This window comes from Rhinolophus sinicus, chromosome 2 (assembly GCF_057876585.1).
Source record: "Rhinolophus sinicus isolate RSI-liver-muscle chromosome 2, RSI-T2T, whole genome shotgun sequence".
NCBI classification, from domain to species: Eukaryota; Metazoa; Chordata; class Mammalia; order Chiroptera; family Rhinolophidae; genus Rhinolophus; species Rhinolophus sinicus.
The window spans coordinates 105,026,162-105,044,991 of NC_142502.1; the positions used below are offsets into that span (position 1 = coordinate 105,026,162).

The following is an 18,830-nucleotide window of genomic DNA, read 5'->3' on the forward strand; positions in this document are numbered from 1 at the left end:
GGCCTCAAAAGCCGAAAGGAGCAGCTCTAATGGAGGTGTCTCAGGCAGCGAAAGACCAGGGAGGGGGAATCTTCTGAGTCCATCTGACTCCTCTGAGCTGAGCAGAGGTTGCTTCCGACCCCCTCAAAGCTTACAGGATCCCTAATTCTGGTTCCAGAGGTTCCTGTTGCCCACAGATCAGCCACCTCCTGGGAGGGGCCCTTCGGAGCTTTTCCTCACTTCAGTCACCGGTCCCTGCGCTCCTGCCTCCCACTCCCACCCCAAAGCCCAGCACTTGTCGGGTCGCACACCCCACCCAGATACGCCCCTACTCCAGGCCCCTGGGGGAGGGGGAAGGGCCTTAGCCTGACTTGGAGTCGCTGTAGGAAGTGTGCTGGATGGTGGGGGCATTTCTGGAAATCCACATGCATTTTCCAGAAGTAAATAGAAGTAAAAATAAACCCAGGTGACTTTGCAGGGATGGAAGCTTGGTCATTTCTGGCCGGCAGGATGCAAGTGGGTATTAATAGGGCTGTGGGTATGGTTCTGAGAGCAGGCCCTGGGGGGCCTGCAGCAGGTCTGGGGGCTGGAAATGTCCAGAGTCAGGAGATGGTGACGGAGGGAAGGTATGGTCTCGGGGGCCTGGGAACAAGTTTCTTCCAGGCATCCACAGGCTGTCCTCTGCAGTACGTCGCTTCCCACAGGGCCAGCAGCCACCCCAAGCCCTGGAGTTGTGTCCTGGCCCTCACCCATGGGAGGGGCCTGGCGAGTTTCTAGTATCCCTGCCTCTCACTTGCTGTGTGATCTTGACCAAGCTGCCTGCCTCCTTTATGCTCCAGTCTCACCCGGAGGAAGGAGCTGGGTGGGAGGGATTCTGCCCAGCCCTCCTGTTTCTCTCCTCCTAGGAGATGTCTTTGAGAGGCCCTTTAGTTCATGCATCTGCTGACCACTGACGGAGCAGCTCCCGGGGCCTCGGCCCTGTGCTGGGCTCCAGGGCCCCTGATTTGATTAAGGCCACTGCCACCAGAGGCTGCCCCACATCCTTTCCCACATCCAAGAGGGTGTAGGGAGCAGCTCTTTGAAGGACCTGGACTTTTGGCACAGAAGGAGGTGGGGTGGAGAAGGCACTGCTAGCAGGGGAGCAGCAAGCACAGAGGGGGTAAGGGTGCAGAGGTGTGCGTGTATGCATGCGTGTGTGTGTGTGCGTGTGTGTGTGCAAATATGAGAAGTGGCCAAGAGATGTGGGTGAGGGTGGCATGACCCTGAGAGAACAGGGGTTGGGCAGATGCGGTTCTGGGAGCCTGGGTCAGACATGGGGCAGGCACAGACCTAGGGAAATAGGTGTGGTCTTTGTAGGGACAGATGTGGCCCTAGGGGACAGGAGTGGGTCTGAGGGAGCACATGGGGCCTGTGGGCAGCGCGGGCCAGGGGACAGGCAGGGGCTAGGGGTACATGGGTGATATGGGTGAGAGGGGTAGCTGTGGGCCAGGGGCAGGGGAACCATGGGCCTGGGGAGAAAGACATGGGTTCTGGGGCAGCCATGGGCCCTGGGCTCATGTGGGCCAGGGGTGGGGGATCCAGGCATAGCTTTGGGGACAGGCATGGGCTGTGAGGGGACAGGTGTGTGCCTGGGGGAGGGGTCAGCCAAGGGCCCATGAGCGGGTATGGCCAGGGTGGAGGCAGTTGCATGGGCAGACACGGCTGGGCTGGGCTGGTGTGTGTTCCCACAGGCGTGTGCTGGAGGCTGCACGGAAGGCCAACCAGACAGGCCACTTCTTCTGGATGGGCTCGGACAGCTGGGGCTCCAAGATCGCACCTGTGCTGCACCTGGAGGAGGTGGCTGAGGGCGCTGTCACCATCCTCCCCAAGAGGATGTCTGTGCGAGGTAGACCCAGCACACCCACCTCTCGCCTACCACCACCGTCAGTGTCATCCCTAACTGTTCCTTCTGATTGCTCCCCCTCCGCCATTCCCTGCTTCTCCCACTCCTCATCTTCCCACATCCTGTCTGTCTTCTTTCTTGGCCCACAGCCTCTTTGTGCTGACGTTCTGGGCTGGGAGGCCTTTTTGGCCACACTCAATCCAGCAGGATACGAATCCAGATTCAGGACTTTTCTTCCTCCCTTCTCAGATATCTTTGAATGTGGGAGACGTGTTATACACAGGGGGCTCATTTATTACGGATGCTCCTTCATCCTCATAGACTCCCATCTCTTCTCCATCTGGGACGAGGCCCTCATCCTGCCTGGAGGGAGGCCTTTGCTGGAAGGGGCCGGGAGCTGCCAGCAGGCTACAAGAAGAGGGTGCTGTGCCAGGGGCAGGGAACTCCCTGCAGAGCCTGCCTGCATCTGGCAGGCTTTGGGATTAGGCCTGCCCTGCTCAGCGTCCCTTCCTCTTGGGACAGAACCGATAGTCACTCTGGGCAGGAACACACTGGTCTGGCCGGAACCTTGCTGGGAGTGAGGCATTAAGTTTCCATTAACGGCCTGATTTGCCAGGGTCCTCACCACGGGGAGGCAGGCTCCCAGGGCCTTCTCCTCTGTTCTCGCTCCATTCAATGGAAAGGCCTGCAGACACCTGCCTCCACCAAACTTTCCAAGAGACAGAGGCCTGATCAGGGGAGGGACTTGGTCAAGGTCACACAGCAGCGTCCTCTGTTCACCCCGAGGCAGAGGCAGCACAGGCAGCAGTTTCCACACCACCCCTCTCAGCCTCAAACCCTAATAAACACAAAATAATAGCTATGCTCTTGGTACCTAAAATGCCAGGCCCCTTACAGACATCTCAGTTAGTCTCCCCAGCAACCACGTGAGACACTTTTATCCACATTTAGTAGGTGAACACATTGAGGCTCAGAGAGATAAAGTGACACAGTGGCTAGTAAGTGGCAGAGCTGGCATTTGAACCCAGGACTTTCATGACAAGTCCCTTTTCTCTCTAGGACTTGTCAGGAAAGTCCTGGGTTCAAACGCCTTTGGAGCAGTGGTTCTCATCTGAGGGTGCTTTTGACCCTCCAGGGACATTTGGCGATGTCTAGAGACATTTTTTTCATAATTGGGGAGTGATGCCACTGGCATCTAGTCGGCAGAGGTCAGGGATGTTGCTCAACATCTTGCAACACACAGGACAGCCCCTTAGTAAAGAAAGATCGGGCCCAAAGTGCGCGGTGGAGAAACCCTGCTCTGGGCCAGTCCACCACCAATGCCAGCATTTCTCCCACTGCTCTGTTAGTCGTCAGCCTCCACTTGGACCCAGCCAGACAGGAAGCTCACCTTTGGTGTAGGCCCCATTGAGCTTTCATGCCTTCTGGCCTGTCCCAAGTAGCTGAGTCAACTGTGCACATTACATGGAACACTCACCAATGCAGAAGAGGCTGTGGGAGGAGAGAATGGGCATTTTTTCACCTTTCAGCCTGCCCACCGTAGAACAGGGTTTTCTGGGCTTAGAGCAGAGTTGGTACCCCCAGGAGCACATGGAGGAGGAGGCTGCATCTGTCAGTGCTGGGGAAGCTCTGGGCTTCAAGGGAGAAGATCCAAGTCCGGGTCCTGGTCTTGCTGTGTGACCTGGGTCATCCCCTATCCTCTCTGGCCTGGGCTCCTTGTCAGACCAGAGAACTCAGGTGCTTCCAGGTTTGGGCATCCCCATGGCCTCTCTCTGCTCTAACCTCAGGACCTCCAGGTAGCTCCTTCTGAAAAAGGCCCGGTATTAGCGTTTTGGTAGCTAATGGAGGCAGAAAATCCTCCTGGTGTATTTCTCTTCCAGAAAGGTAGCACTTGTAAGATTACACATAGTCCCTTTGGGACTTAATACAGCTCTTTTCATTTTGAGTGAAATGAAATGCTCCACATTTTGTTTTTTCCACCTGGGCCCTGCTCTTCCCTTCCTCCCTCCCTCCGCCTGGGCCATCTCTAAGCCTGGAGGAAGCAGGAAGGGCTGGGGACAGGTGGAGAAGGCGGGTCATGAGGCCCTGACGTCCTGGTTCCCTGCCAGGCTTCGACCGCTACTTCTCCAGCCGCACGCTGGACAACAACCGGCGCAACATCTGGTTTGCGGAATTCTGGGAGGACAACTTCCATTGCAAGCTGAGCCGCCACGCGCTCAAGAAGGGCAGCCACTTCAAGAAGTGCACCAGTGAGCACGCGCGCCGGGCGGGGCCGGTCCGAGACCTAGAGGTTTTTAGGGGGCGGGGCCAGGAAGGGCCCTGAGTGGGTGGGGCTGTAGGGGAAAAGGGTGCGAGCGCCGAGTAAGGGGCGCCTATGGCCGACACTGCAGGGGCAGGAGTGTCCAGGGGCCCAGGCAACGTGGCGAGGAGATGGGTGGCATCTGGGAGCGGAGTTGGGGCCCCGAGGGGGGCGGGCCAGGGCCAATTCAGAGTTAGACCCTGAGAAGCCTCGGGAATGGAAAGGCTTATGGTGATAGAAACTGCTGTGGTGTCTCATACAAGCCATGGGTGACGCTGCTGAGTGGGGGAAGGGGCTCCTGGGTTTCGGCAGAGGCACCATCTTGCCTGTGACCGCCTCAGGGTTCATCTGGAGCCTACAGAACTGAACCAATCTCAGCTGCCCTGTGTCAAATCCTAACGTTGGCGGTCTGAGCTCTTTACAGAAACCACTTCTAACTCCTCCGGATTCCCTCAGTCACTCAACAAACACAAGTTAGACTCCGGGATGTGCCTGGCCCTGGTCTAAGCACAGTGGATAGTGCAGTGAAAGACAGTCAAAAATCTCTTGGAGTTTTTGTCCTAGTTATCCTAGTGGGGAGAGCGACAAAAAAACAAGATCAATAAGTAAATGTAGACTATGTGAAAGGAAAATGTGCAGTAGAAACAAATAAAACAGATACAACAGAGATGGCCTCCTTGCAAAGGTGACATTTGAGCAGAGTCCTGAAAAGGACAGGGGATGAGCCACGTGAGGATGGCACAATGCGCCCATTTTACAGATAGAAAAACAGGCACAGAGAAACTAAGAAAAGGGACCTGAATTTCACAAATGGATGGTGGTAGAGCAAGATTTGAACCCAGGTCTGACCTCTAAGCCCTCAGCCTCCTAGGTTGCCATCATGGTGCATCCACATTTGGATGTGGGTCCTTATGTGCTCTTGGTCTGGGCAGCTGTGCACCAGGACCCAGCCTCAGTGACACTGGGAGGGTCCTGGGTGCCCCTCGGCCTGAGAGGTGCCTGTGCAAGGATGAGGAATTTCCTCATGTCCTCCTGGACAGATCAGTGCTGGGGCAGAGGGCCAGATGACCAAGAGGCCACTGAGTGGGCTGCAGGGACATGCTGTATGAATTGTTGGCAGTGGGGTGGTCTGAAAGGGCTAGGGAAGAGGGAACAAAATGGGGAGGGTGGGGAGCATGGTGCCCTCTGGTGGCCAGGGCCTGCTGGGACCGGTGCCACTTAGGACTGTGGGTATCCCCTAAGGGCCCAGGCAAGTTCCTATGTGGATGTAGGTGGCAGTGTGTGTGTACACACACTTGTGTGTGATTGTGTGTGCATGAGTCGGTATATCTAAGGGAGAAGGGGTGTGTGTGCGTGTTTGTCTTGTATAGGGGATTATGTTCCTGGGTAAGCTAATAACCATAAACAACACTGTTTATTGTGCATGTGCTATGTTCCAGACACTTTAAAGACATCATCTCATTTCACCCTCATAACAACTCTAGGGGCTTTTAGAATTCCCATGTTATGGAGGAGGATATGGAGAGTCAGAGAGGGCAATCACCTTGCCCAAGGCTGCACAGCAAATACCTTCATTAGGCAGTAATCACAGCAGAAGTGCAAGAAGTCCAAACACATCTGGGCATGGGAGGCTGAGCCCTCGTGGGTAGGTTGACCATGCATTGTGTTCATTCCTTTTCTCCTGGCATAATTATTGAGAGCATCCCCCTTCATTCTCAGAAGTGCCCAAGTGGGGATGGAAAATTATATGGGCACCCGGACTATAGTTCATTGGACATGGCTTTGGAATGGGTATGGGTGAGACTGGAAGATGGATAACTGGTCTTACCTGCCCAGGGCAAGGAGTCACCTCTTGTTCTGGGAGGGGCAGGTGGGGAGAAGGCCTTGGTCCGTCCATGTAGGCTCTGTCCAGACTCAGTCTTCAGGTCAGGATTCATGAACACTTCCCAGCTGAGTGGGTGAACCAGGAAGAGGGGTTCCTCTCTAGCAGCCCTCAGGGAGGTGTTTGGGCTGTCAGAGCAGGTGGGGGAAGGAGGACCAGAGCAGGATTCAGAAGAGTATAGCGCTTCCCTGTGAGGCAAGCTCTGTGGCCTCTCTGGGCCTTTGCTTTCTCATCTGAGAAATGGGATTGATGGTGAGCCAGCCCAGAGAGTGGTCTCAGCACAAGTGAGAAAGCATTAATGGAGGTGGTTTGTCAACAGTAAAAAGGTGGCTTTCAGGCCTGCCTGTGCATTAGAATTACCTGGGAGCTTTTAAAGCCATACCAGGGCCCCACACCCACTAAACAGAACTCAGGGGTGGGTCCTGGGCTATGGCATTTCTTTAAAGCTCCCCAGGTGATTTTATGGGTATTTAGGGCTGGGAATCTTGGGTGAGAACAGTAATTCCCCAGCCTTGCTCACATTGAATCGCCTGGGGACCTTTAAAACTACTGATGCCTGACTCCCACCCCCAGAAATTCTGATTGAATTGGATACAACCTGGGCATCAGGATTTTTTTAAAAGTGCCCTAGGTGGTTCTACTGTGCAGCAAAGTGTGGGTGGCTCAGAGGGAGAGGTAGGTAATATGAAGGAGGATAGCATGCACCCCAGGCGGGAGGGAAGGGCCGGGCAAAGGAGCAGAAGCTGGAGTGAACACGGGGTGTGTCTCACGGGGCGGAATGGAAGGACAGCACCTCACAGCTAACCTGGGTCCTTCGTGCTGCACCTGACGCCCCAGCAGAGGCTGGTAAAAGTCTTTGTGTGGCCCCGTTTCTGGGTGACGTGAGGAGTGGAGGACCTGCTGGAATATTTGTGGGTCCTGAGGCCCACCCTGGTTGAGGGGGAGGCAGCTCTGGCTTCCCATGGCCCTGCCCTGGTTTGAGTTGAACTGGTCCCTAGGGAGAACGTCTGGCCAGGAGGAGCAGGTTGACACCCACAGTGCTGGCTCTGGACTGGGCACCTGAAGGGGGCAGGGGACTCACCCTGGGTCTGGATCTGACACCTGCTGTGTGACCTTGGGCAAGTTATTTAACCTCTCTGAGTCTCAGAAGCTTGTCTGTAGAACAAAGAAAACAACACCCATCCCAATGGGTTCTTGTGAGGGTTGGAGGTAAAGTGTATGAAGAGGCAGGCTGAAAAATGATGCGTATGAGAGGTGCTGATGAAATGGTTGTCGTTATAGAGAGTGAGTGGGAGAGATGGGATTTATAGGCAACTGGGTAATTTAATAGTCCAACTCTGTCGGTACCAATACTGCCAGCTACAAGATCCTGGATCCCCAGGGTGGGTGGTATAGGCTGTCACAGGGATTGTGCCCATTTACAGAAGAGAAGACTGAGGCAGTTTGTGAACATCACAGTGCTGGAGAATTGGCAGAGCTGGAGTCACCCCCAGGCAAGCCTGGCTCCGGAGCTGGTGCCCTTTCCTGCCCTTCCTCTCCTGCTTCCATCCCCCACTCCCACTCCTCCAGGACTCTCTCTCTTGCCCTCAGCCAGCTCTGTATTCTCCACTTACCCCCTCTGTCTCCAGAGCCTGGCTTCCACTCACCTCTTCCAGGATGCCTGCCCCATCCACACTGGTAGCCTTGGATTGGCCCACTCTGGTCACCTTGATGCTAACAGATTTAACAGTCTGCCTCTGCCTGTTAGTCCCACAGGCCCTGCCGGCCCTGCCTGCCCTGCCGAGATCTCACAGGGAACCACTCCTGTGCTGATTCTGCCAAATGCATCCCCTGCCACCCAGGTCAACAGATGGGCCCAGTGGTCTTCTGAACGTCTTATCCTGGTGTGAAATACTTGGGGAGGTTTGATCTACCCTTCAAGGCTGTCTTCAGTTGAATTCCCTCCAAGACAAGGATTGGAGAGCAAGTAGTTTATTTGGGAGCGGATACCAGGAAACACAGGTAGGGGGGGAAGGCTGCCATAAAGGGTGTGATACGGAGGAACAGGTTACCACTGAGAAAGCTGGAGATTTACTTCCCTGGGGCTCTGGGGACAGAGGAGCACACTTTTCAGTCATCCCACTGGAGGTGCGGGGGCCTGGGGATGAGTACACCAACTTCTGTCAATCATTGGTAGTTCTCCAGGAGGGCGTTAGTTCCTCAGCCACTCTAGTCTGTCTAGTGCCTGGGCCATGAGGGTTTCTGTGACCAGACAAAGTCTCAGAAGAGTGGCATTTGGAGAGTGGGCTGATGTGTCTCAAAGTGGTAAGGGTGAGGAGGTATGGGTGGGCACCCATTCTTTCTCACACATAAGAGTACAGCTATGAGAGTCCGTAGACTTGGGTGTGAATCCTGGTGCTACCATTTCCTTGCCATGTGGCCTCGGGCATCTCACTTCCCCTCCTAAGGCCTCAGTTTCCTTATCTGTAAAATGGGAACCATATCACCAACTCCCATTGCCCCGGGGTCCTGTCCCCAGCAGTGAGCCTGTTAGAACATAGATTGGATCACATCAAACCCTGCAATGGCCTGTCTCAGTCTGCATAATCGGTGATCTGCCGGAAACTCCTGCAGATGGCCTGTGTGTGGCTCACCCTACACCTGAGCGAGATGGGGGTCACTGCGCGGGCATCTGCAGCTGTCAAGGCCTGTGGGAGGGCATGCTCGCCCCCCTCCTCCTCTCCCGGCCCCCCCCTGAGAGCAGGGTTTGGGAACTAAAGCCGTAAACAAGGCAGATGTGGCATCTGTCTTTTTGACAGCACTGCCAGCCAGGTGATGGCTGAGTGGAGGAAGGCCCGGTTTATGAGGAAATAGGAGAAATTTACTGCTTGCTGCTCCTGGGGACCAGGAGCTCTGAGAGGGCGGGTGGCTGCATGGCAGCTGGGAATGCATGGGAAACGCCCATCACCCAGCCTACGCTAATAGCCATAACAATAACAACAGCTAATATTTATATAGCATTTATTACTTGTCAAGCTCTGTTCTAGTGCTTTGCATTTGATCGTCACAGCAACCCATTTTATAGATAAGAAAATTGAAACAGAGAGGTTGCCCAAGGTCACAAGGTAGTAAGTAGCAGAGCTGAGATTTGAACCCAGGCTGTCTGGCTCCAGAGATGTTTTGCCTTGGGCCAGCTGATACCCTAGCCCCAGGGCCCTCCTGGCTATTCCAGCCTGGCTTTGAAGACCTTCCCACCTTCACATTCACAAAAGAAACTGAGGGAGCCTCCTTCTTGGGGAATGGAAGGAAGACCAACATTTGGAAGTACCTACTGTGTGCCAGGATGTGCTGCCCATTAGAGAAACTCACATTTGCTCAAGCCATCAACCGTATGGTGGCCGGAGGGATCCTGGGCCTTTCCACTCAGCGCTGCTTCTAAGAGGCTGTGTTTACTAAGAGGCTGACTGTGTGCCTAGTCCTGTGCTGGGCTCTGGGATGGGGACAGACCTGCCGTAGGAGCTCTCCCTGCAGGAGGGAGGCAATGTGGCCTGGCAGACAATGTGTGCTCCCCGAAGCCAGAGTGTAGGCCTCAAAAGAGGACCTAGTAGTGAGACCAGAGAGGGTAGATCCCGGAGGCCTCTTGGAGGGAAAGTGAGAGTGCTGGGAGACTTAGCATGTTGCCTTTAAATCGGTAGGTCAGGGGTTCTCACTGAGAAGGTGCTACTTAAACAGAGACCTAAAGGCAGTGAGAGTGAGGCATGCGGAGACGTGGGAAAGAGCATGCCAGGCAGAGGGCACAGCTGTGCCAAGGCCCTGAGCGAGGCTCAGACCCGGCAAGTCTGGGGAGCAGAGAGGAGGCCCATGTGGCTGAAGCAGAGAGACAGCCACAGGTAGACGAGGTCTGGTGGCATAGGTCTTGTAGCCTTGCAGGCAGTTTGTAAGGATTTAGTCTTTCATGCAGACTGACAGGCCGTTGCTGGGTGTGGAGGAGGACTGATGTGATCCGAGCTCGGTTCTAACAGGCTCACTCTGGCTGCTGCCCGGAGAGGAGATAGGGGCGCAGGTAGCACGGGAGACCAGGAAGGAGGCCAGTGCTGTAGCCCAGGTGGGAGGTGATGGGGGCTTGGAGCGGGGTGGTCGCCGTGGCCTTGGTGAGAAGGGGTCAGATTTTCCTAAGTTTCGCAATGTGGCCACAGGGTTGGCTGAAGGATTTGAGGTAGAGAAAGACAACAGAAAATCAAGGATGACGCCAAGTTTCTTGGCCATGAACTGAAATGGGGGGAGGGGAGGGAGCGTCAGGCTGGGAAGAAAGAAAGCCAGGAGTTCAGTTTAGGACGTGGAGCGTGAGATGCCTGTGGGGTGTCCTTGTGGCACGTCGAGTGGGACCTAGAACCTGCAATTAGTGGAGCAGCCCTGCTGGCCTTATAATTTGGGGAGCTGTCAGCGTACGGATGGGACTGGCTGGGAGCACAGGGAGTGAGTGTGGTTAGAGGTCAGAGGACTGAGCCCTGGACACGAATGACAAGAGGGTGGGGAGAGGGCTGGCACCGGAGCTGAGCAGGAGCTGCCAGGGAGGCAGGAGGGAAACCTGGACTGGTCCTGGAGTGAGGAGCGGGCATCAGGGAGGAGGGAGTGACCGATGCATCACATGCTATTGAGGGGCCCAGGGAGATAAGGACTGAGAATGGACCATTGGCCTCAGCAACCTGGAATTTTCTTGGAGAGGTAGGTGCAAAATCTGGATGGGAGCTGGTCAGGAGGAAAGCAGAGGAGGGAAATTGATGGCAGTGAGTCGGGACAACATTTTTGAGCAGTTCTGTTGTAAACAGAGAAAGACGGATGCTACTAGGGTGAAGTGGTGTCAAGAGAGGGTTTTTGTTTGTCTCAATGGGAGAAATGACAGCGTATGAGTATTTCTATGTTGATGGAAAGATCCAGCAGAGGGAACACTAGATGCTGGAAGGGGAAGGAGTGTGGCTGAGTGACGGGGGAGAGAGGACATCCACGTATGTGTGGGGATGAGCATGACTCAGGCCCCCAGAGCTTTCTCCCCTTCACCCCCTGTCCCGGATCCTACCCCGTCTGGGAGACCTGAGTCCAAGCTCCTGGGCTGAGTTGCACAGGCCTGAGAACCAGTGAGTGGCCAAGAACAGCCTCTGGGAGCTGGCCTGCAGGTCCCAGGCATGGCCTCAGCCACAGATACGACTGTTCTCTAATGGTCCTGGCTGCCAACCTCATTTCACAGATGCCAAGCAACACGCCAGGCCCATAAGAGGCTGCATGCAGGGGGGTTACAAGCTGCTTCCGTCTGGCCCCAATACACATGTCCTATTTCTCAAACTGAGGCCTGTGGACATTCGGGGACACATTCTTGAGGTCAGACTCTAGGGACCCAGGAGTTCCAGGATGATTCTCAAACGTTGCATTTCCATTCAAAGGCCACCCAGAAGTGAGCTTTACCAACTGCAATGACAACTTGTCAGCTGCTGCAATCGTTGGCAGCTGGAAGTCACCGTCACAGCCAGGACTTCAGCTTCTCTGTCAGTATTTTCATCCCGGGGTCCCATTCTTGGGGGCTGCAAGAATTGTTTTCCTTCAGAAGGGGTGTGTGGCTAGCTCAAGGTTGTGCAGCCCTGGGCTATAGTACCACATAGCTCTCGGAGCTGGGAAGGACATTTGAGAGTCAAGAGCCCACCCCTGCTGGGCGTGCCCCTTCGCCTCCCCACCCCACCTGCCCCAACCAGTCAGTAATCCCCCCGACACTCTCGACACTCGACACTCGGGCCGGCTCAGCGTTCCCTGGGATAAAAGGTGGTGGAGAGCTGAGGTCGAGTTTTGGGGACAGACCTAGGAATGGAGGGGACCAGGCTGAGTTGTTCAGAGATACCCTAGAAAGCAGGCGACTTGATGGAGGCTGAAAATCCGTGGGGAGGGACCCCCAGAAACCATGCTACGCAGCTGCAGGACAAGTGTGTCATTCTGGGTGAGGGAGAGCCTGCCACGTGACTTGCGGGCATGCTGGGCAAGACAGGGGTGGTGGAGCCTGGCCTCAGCCTCAGGACTTGAGGTACCCTCAGACCTGCATGCTTCAGGAGGTGACAGGGAGACTGGCTCAACCACAGGTGGAGTTAGGAAAGAAGGGGAGTGGCCAGAAAACACAACATAGCGGCTTTCTCCCCGATCTGTGTGTGGGCACTGAGCTGACCTGGGCCCCTGTCTGCACACATCGTGTGTGTGTGTGTGTGTGTGTGTATGTATGTATGTGTGTGTGTGTGTGTGAGAGCCAGCACATGCCAAGTCGAGCCAGGACGGGGGGAGGCCTTGGGCTGGTGTGGCAGCCTCTGGGGGAGGGGAGTTCCCTGGTGGAGCTGTGTCAGTGGGGACGGGAGCACTGAGGCTTACGGAGGATTGCGGTGGACGAGGTGCGATGCCGTGTGTTTTAAATCTGCGTCTCCTTGATTCCTCCCAGTGGCTCCTCAAGGTAAGTAATATTATCTTGAATTTACATCTGAGGGAACTGAGGCTCTAGGAGACTAGTTACGTGGCCTGGATTTTATAGTGGGTCCATGGCAGAGCCGGGAGTCAGGGCCAGCTGTGTGTGCTTGGTCTGCTACCCCAGACAGCTCTCTCTGGGGGCATCCTGGGACCCGCTCAACCTACTTCCGAAGTTTGCCCAAGGAACAAAAGCTGGTATATGTGTTTGCATATTTGTATGTAAATGCAAGTTTCTGTGTGTGTAGACGTGTGTGGTATGTACATATACCTATGCTGGGTTACATGTGTGGACCTGTGCGTGGGAACGCAGACACTGCTGGGTCCCCTCAGCGCTCACCATCGCTGCCTTAGCCAGTGGAGTCAAGGCCCCTGGGAGCAGCCCTCAGCCTGAGACGGCAGGAGCTGCGGTCTTCATCCCTCAGACCGCACAACCCTGAGGCACCTGCTGCGTCGTCTCCTGGAGGCCCCAGCAGGACTGAGCCCCAGCCCCGTGCTGGCTGCTTCTCCTTCCCCGTCCCACTCCCCCAGCCCCTACTAGGGCTTTAGGTCACCGCCTCCCAAATAAAACACTTGCGTGCAAATCCTTCTCAGGACCTGCTTGGGGGGCTTTTCAGACCGAGAGTGAGTGAATCAGAATGACCACAACATGTTTGTATGCGTGTCATGCTAATTGTGTGACTATATTATCTTGTGTGTGTTTGTATGTACATTTGTGTTTACATGTTTGAACATGTGTACAGACGTGTGTACAAAGGCATGCAGGTTTGTGTGTTGCTACTCTATATGTGTAGATGTGAAAATACGTGGGGGTATATCTGGTTGATTTTGTAGTCTGTGAGGGAGCTGCTTCACGAGTGTGTGTGTGTGTGTGTGTGTGTGTGTGTAGAACTCAGGAGGATTGCACTGGGCGGGGTGAGCTATGGAGAGGTGAGGGGGGAGTCAAGGAGGAGCTCTGAATATTTCAACCTTGAAAACTCATTTCAATTACAATTTACAACCTGCAGACAAAGGCTGCAGTCACCGTAGTAACCACAGCTGCCCGGTTTTGACAGAGAAAATCCTTTCCCAATGGTTCCCCGGCTGGCTGTCACCCGTGGCAGAGCCAAACACATCTCTGCTCACTGTGCCCCGGGACACAATTAGGACATCTTCAAACTGTTGCTGCTGTCACTGCTGCTGTGTGTCTGGAATTTATCTCTTTCACTAACTCTCAGAAATGTGTGTCTTGCTTCCTCACAGAACTGCGGTGCATCTGCCTGGGCCTGTGTGTCCCACCCACTCACAAGAGGGGATTTTCTGACCCCCTTTCCCTCCATGACCACCCACCTCCTCTATCCTTGTAGACAAGGAGTAGCCCTGCAGACTCCTGGTTAGGTCTGGCCTGACAATTGATACAGGGCGAAGGAGGCAGGTCAGGGGCTAGATGGAGGGAGAAGAAGGGGAGGGACAGTTCAGGATAGTGGAAAAGCTTTTGGAGTCAGAGAGATGCGGGTTCAAATCCCAGCCCTGCACTTACCAGCCAGGCCAATCCCCAGGTATTTATGAACACCTACTGGCTGCTAGGATTCCTGCGAGACTCTGGGTTCGTCACCCCACCACCTGCACACCGCGTTAGCTCCTGTGCGAAGGCTTTCTGTGAGCGCCAGCCATGCTATTGGGTTATTTGCTGAGGAGCCAGGGGCCGTGTGGAGAGAGGCACTGGTTAGGGGCACAGCTTCAGGCATTCAGCACAGAGCGTCTTGTCCTCGTTTGATTTTTGTTTGTGATTCCTGCACCCCCTGCCAAGTGTGAGTGCTCTTAGGCTCCGTTACTGTTGCTCCCTGTGGGGCTCGGGGGGAGGGCCCTCAGGTGTGAGGGGTGTGTGTGAGTGTGTGTCTGTGTGTGAGTGTGAATGTGAGAGTGTGTGTGGGTGAGTTTGTGTGTATCTGAGTGTGTGTGCATGTGTGAGTGTGTGTGAGTGTGTAGAGGACATGCTCAAGGCCTAGTGCTCCCTTGTAAGTAAAGGTCCTTTGCAGGTCATGTCACTGTAGCTGGGGATAGAATTGACACAAACATCATGGATGTGACAGTGTGTTGAGAAGTCTCTAGAAGTCCATGGTTAGCACTATGACAGCTCTGGGGTGGAGATTTGGAGGGGGCCGTGCTCGAGGGCCGCTGAGGGCCCCCAGGACCCCAGCACCTTCCCACAGGAGCCTCCTCAGGCAGAGGCAGCTTCCCTGGTGTGACCCCAGTGAGAGCACCTGGTCCAGGACCTGAATGGCCCAGGACTGGATGTTTCAGCCGGATGTGCTGAGGAGCGACCCTGGGGACACAGGGAGAGGAGAGGCTGAGGGCAGCTCAGTCGCAGAGGTGCAGCCAGGATCCATCAGCTTGGGTGTGTCCTTGGCCTTGGGAGAGAGCTGCCTTCTCTCTGCAGTGGCCGCAGCCTCCTCCCGCTCTGTCCTGGTTAATAATTCAGTTTCTCATCCATATGAACTGAGGGTGTAATGGGAACTGCAGGGCCGTTGAGTTTTACCTTCTTCTGGCTGCAGAGGACAGGCCCTGGGGGCTGGGGAAGCGAGTATGGGGTCCAGGGCAGGGGCTTTCCAGGCCACCCTATCCCCTCTGTCACCCTTTGGGGACAGGATTGTCCCTTCCATCTCTCTCCCAGCTCTCAGAGCCTTGTGATCAGAGGCCTCAGACAGAGGCAGGCTGGTGAAGCTGGAGAATTTGCTTTCGCATTCATCCTGTCTCTGTGCCTTGGCCTAGAAATAGCTTTGCCTGTTAGCAAAGCTCTGCTGGCCCAGAGCTCCAAGGCAGGGCAGGGCTTGCATCTGTAAAACCCTTGTGTTTGACCAACTTCTGTAGCACTTGGCAAGTACCAGGCCTCTCTTTATGGCCTGTTGTGAATATTAACCCATTAGTCCTCATCGGGCCCTGATCCTGGCCCTCTGAGGTAGGAGCCATCATGATAATCATTTTGCAGATGAGGAAACTAAAGCCTGAGAGATGAAGTGGCAGGTCCAAGGTCACATAGGTAGAAGCATTGGTAGAGCTGGGATTTCAGCCCAGAGAGTCTTGTGCGAGTGCAGTGCAGTGGTAGCAGGTACGGAGGGACTTAGCTGACTGGAGAGAGACAGGGAGGCGGCCTTGGAGCCCACCCCATCTCTAGCCCCGAGGCCACGCCACAGAGCTGTGGGCTGTCTGGACCAAACAGTGCCCCCAGAGCCAACTGGACACCGGTCCCCAAACTGTCCAGTCTGAGTAATGGTGACTCTTGATCTCTGACCCCAAGTTTGGAGAATCTGGAGCCAAGTTCAGCCCTTGGTCACAGGGTCTTGGTGGCCAAGACAGGGATATGAGACATGCCACCAGCTCTGTGGGAGCCCTGGGCAGGCAGGTCACGATGAATGTCACTGGGTAAAAATGCAGGAACCCAGGGGTGAGCTGGGAACTCCTGGGGCCTCAGGTCAAGTGCAACTTGGGATGGAGGGCAGGGGAAGGGCTAGAGCTGCGAGGGCTCATCCTGTCACCAAGAGGCTGGCTGTGGGACCTGGGGCTTCCCTCTCTGGGTTTCAGTTTCCTGAAAAAGGACAGCACAGGAGCAGAGGACCCCTATGGTCCTGCCATCCCAAGCATTGTGGTCCCATGATGTCTAGTGTCCACTCAGCAATCTGAGTATCTGTACTGAGTGAGCTAGGCTGAGAATAGGGTGGGGGCCTGGCCACAGAGTCAGCTGCGTGACCTGGCCAGCTGAGGAGCCATAGATGCCACAGCCCAGTCATCTGATATCCCGGTGAGTCAGTGACTCTCCCTCCAGGTGTGAGGGGATTAGATGGCGGAGCAGACCACAGGTACAGCAGTGTGTTTCCCTGTACCCTGTGTCTGCCTGTGAGGTGTCAGAGGAGGGGGATGGACACAGTGACCTCCGGAATTCCCACCTGGCTCCCACACAACAGATACTAGAGCGCAGGCCAGTGGCCCACGGGGCTGGGTGCAGGTGCAGCTGCTCATCCTGCTGCCTGCTGGGGAATTACCTTGGCAGGAGGCCCTGTAGCGGGGTGACACAGGGTGGGGGTGGCTTATGAGGGTTAATTTTCTTGTCCTGACCTTGAGGGAGGAGGCTGCCTGCCATGCTGTGTGCAGGGGCTGTGGTCTCAGGAGGGTAAGCTGGGCTTCCGTAGTGCTCTGACATCCTCTGCCCCCACCCTGCCATCCCGCCCGCATGTCCTCACCTCAGAATCCCTGCCCTCTCCCCTCCTCCCCTCCTCTCCTCACTTTCCTGTCCCAAATCTGGCTTTTGCAATCCCTCACACATAGTGTGGTACACAGGCTTGGAGCGGTATACCTGGGTTCAGAGCCATCTCTGCATGGTCCTGGAATGTCACTGAGTTTTTCTGTGCCTCAGTTTCTTCATCTCTATAATGGGGTAATTCCTCACCTCACAGCACTGTTGTGAGATTCAATGCGTTAATATATGTAAAGAGCTTAGAACAATGCTGGGCACCGAGAAGGTGCTCCACAGATGTTAGCAGCAGCCCTTCTTCATCATCATCATTGTTACCCAGGGCTCAGGCCAGGAGAAGCACCTCCACCTCCGGAAAGCCATCCCAGCCTGCTCTGGCCCAGGGACCTCTGTCACTTACCTCAGAAACCCCTCATTCTGACCACTTAGCACAGTCATCCTGTGGCTTGTCACCTACCCTGCGCCGGGTGTTTTCCATACTTCATCTCATTTAAGGCTCACAGCACCTCTGTGGGGCAGCATTATGATCCCCTTTACTGAGAGAACACTGAGGCCTCAGGCAGCCAAGAAGCAAGCATGGGGCCCAGAGCAGAGGGGTTGGGTGACCCCAGGGCCCAGGGGGTGAAGATGGGAGGCTAGAGCCCTGGGCCCACGACCCTGGGGAGCCACTGCAGTTTGCAGTGAGAAGGGCATGGTTCCCATTTTACAAAGTTTACTCACCCTGGCTTATGGGAGGGGGGGGTCACTGACTTGGGAGAGGAGTGGGTGGGGACAATGGTGACTTCTGGTGTCTGGAGCAACTAAAGGCCGTTGAGGGCATCAGGAAACCTAGGTCCTGAAACCTGAGGCACTATGGCCAGGCTCTCACCCTCTCTGGGCCTCAGTTTCCCCACTGGGACCCTGTGGGGGGAAGTGTCATCTGGTGGGAGTGGCTGCTTATGGGTGAGCTGCTGTGGGGCACAACTGCCCTCAGTGACAGAGCTCCTGTCCCAGTGATTTCCTGGTCTGTGCCAGGGCCAGCTGCTTCCATGATTAGCCCAGGCCAGGCTGGGGGCCGGAAGGCAGGTACCATAGCCACAGGGCGACAGTGACAAGGGGAACTGCCATGGCTGTTCTGGGGCCACAAGACCCAGGGTCCAGTGGTACAGTGGTCAGAGCAGTGGGCCCTTCCCTTCACCCTTTGGGGCTGTCCCCCAGGCACCGCCACCAGACCATCTCCTGGGGCAATGGAGCAAGCAGGGGCTGGGAGCCAGGAGACCTGGGTGAGCGAACGGCTGTGCCACTTTCCTGGGCTCCGGGGGCTGCTCTGGGTCTTACCGCACTGTCTGCGAGGATGGTGGGCCTCATGGGCGCCCCCCTCTGGGCGTTTCATTGCAGACCGCGAGCGCATTGGGCAGGACTCAGCTTACGAGCAGGAGGGGAAGGTGCAGTTTGTGATTGACGCCGTGTACGCCATGGGCCACGCACTGCACGCTATGCACCGAGACCTGTGTCCGGGCCGTGTGGGGCTCTGCCCGCGCATGGACCCGGTGGACGGCACCCAGCTGCTCAAGTACATCCGCAGTGTCAACTTCTCAGGTGGGGGCGCAGGGCGCAGCTCCATCCAACCCAGGTGTCCTGGGCCAGGCAGCCGGGGGAAGGGGTCCTGGGCTCTGTGGGGTGGGAGTGAGGGGTCTCTTCACGTGTTTCCAAAGGTGAATCCTCCCCAGATGTTCCATGCAGGGGCTTCCCCAGGGGCCTCTCTGTCCTGGGCTCATAATCCTCCCAGCCTTTGGGTAGAGGCTCAGCAAAGAAACTGTGTGACACCCACCGGCCCCCACAGGCATTGCAGGGAACCCCGTTACCTTCAATGAGAACGGAGACGCGCCTGGGCGCTATGACATCTACCAGTACCAGCTGCGCAATGGCTCTGCTGAATACAAGGTCATCGGCTCTTGGACTGACCACCTGCACCTCAGAGTAAGCTCCTGGCAGGAGGGCAGGGAGGGGCCCCAGGGGATAGAGAGAGCCACTCACCCCCTCCCAACCCCGGGGTCGGGGAACTGAGGGGAGGCAGCACCTCAGTAATCCTGATCCTCAGGACTGCTGC

At 55.8% G+C, this 18,830-nt stretch overlaps 1 protein-coding gene across 5 annotated transcripts in view; it reads left to right on the plus strand.

Annotated features, from left to right (window-relative positions):
• Positions 1-18,830, plus strand: part of GRM4 (glutamate metabotropic receptor 4) — a 121,257-nt gene that overhangs the window by 83,011 nt on the left and 19,416 nt on the right. For 4 of the 5 annotated variants that reach the window (XM_088795824.1, XM_088795823.1, XM_019738764.3 and 1 more), the window contains exons 5-8: positions 1,710-1,864; positions 3,970-4,110; positions 18,119-18,319; positions 18,564-18,700. In XM_088795824.1, coding sequence (XP_088651950.1) covers positions 1,710-1,864; positions 3,970-4,110; positions 18,119-18,319; positions 18,564-18,700 — 634 coding nt within the window. The remainder of the gene's footprint in view (positions 1-1,709; positions 1,865-3,969; positions 4,111-18,118; positions 18,320-18,563; positions 18,701-18,830) is intronic. The other variant, XM_088795825.1, reaches the window with a different exon arrangement.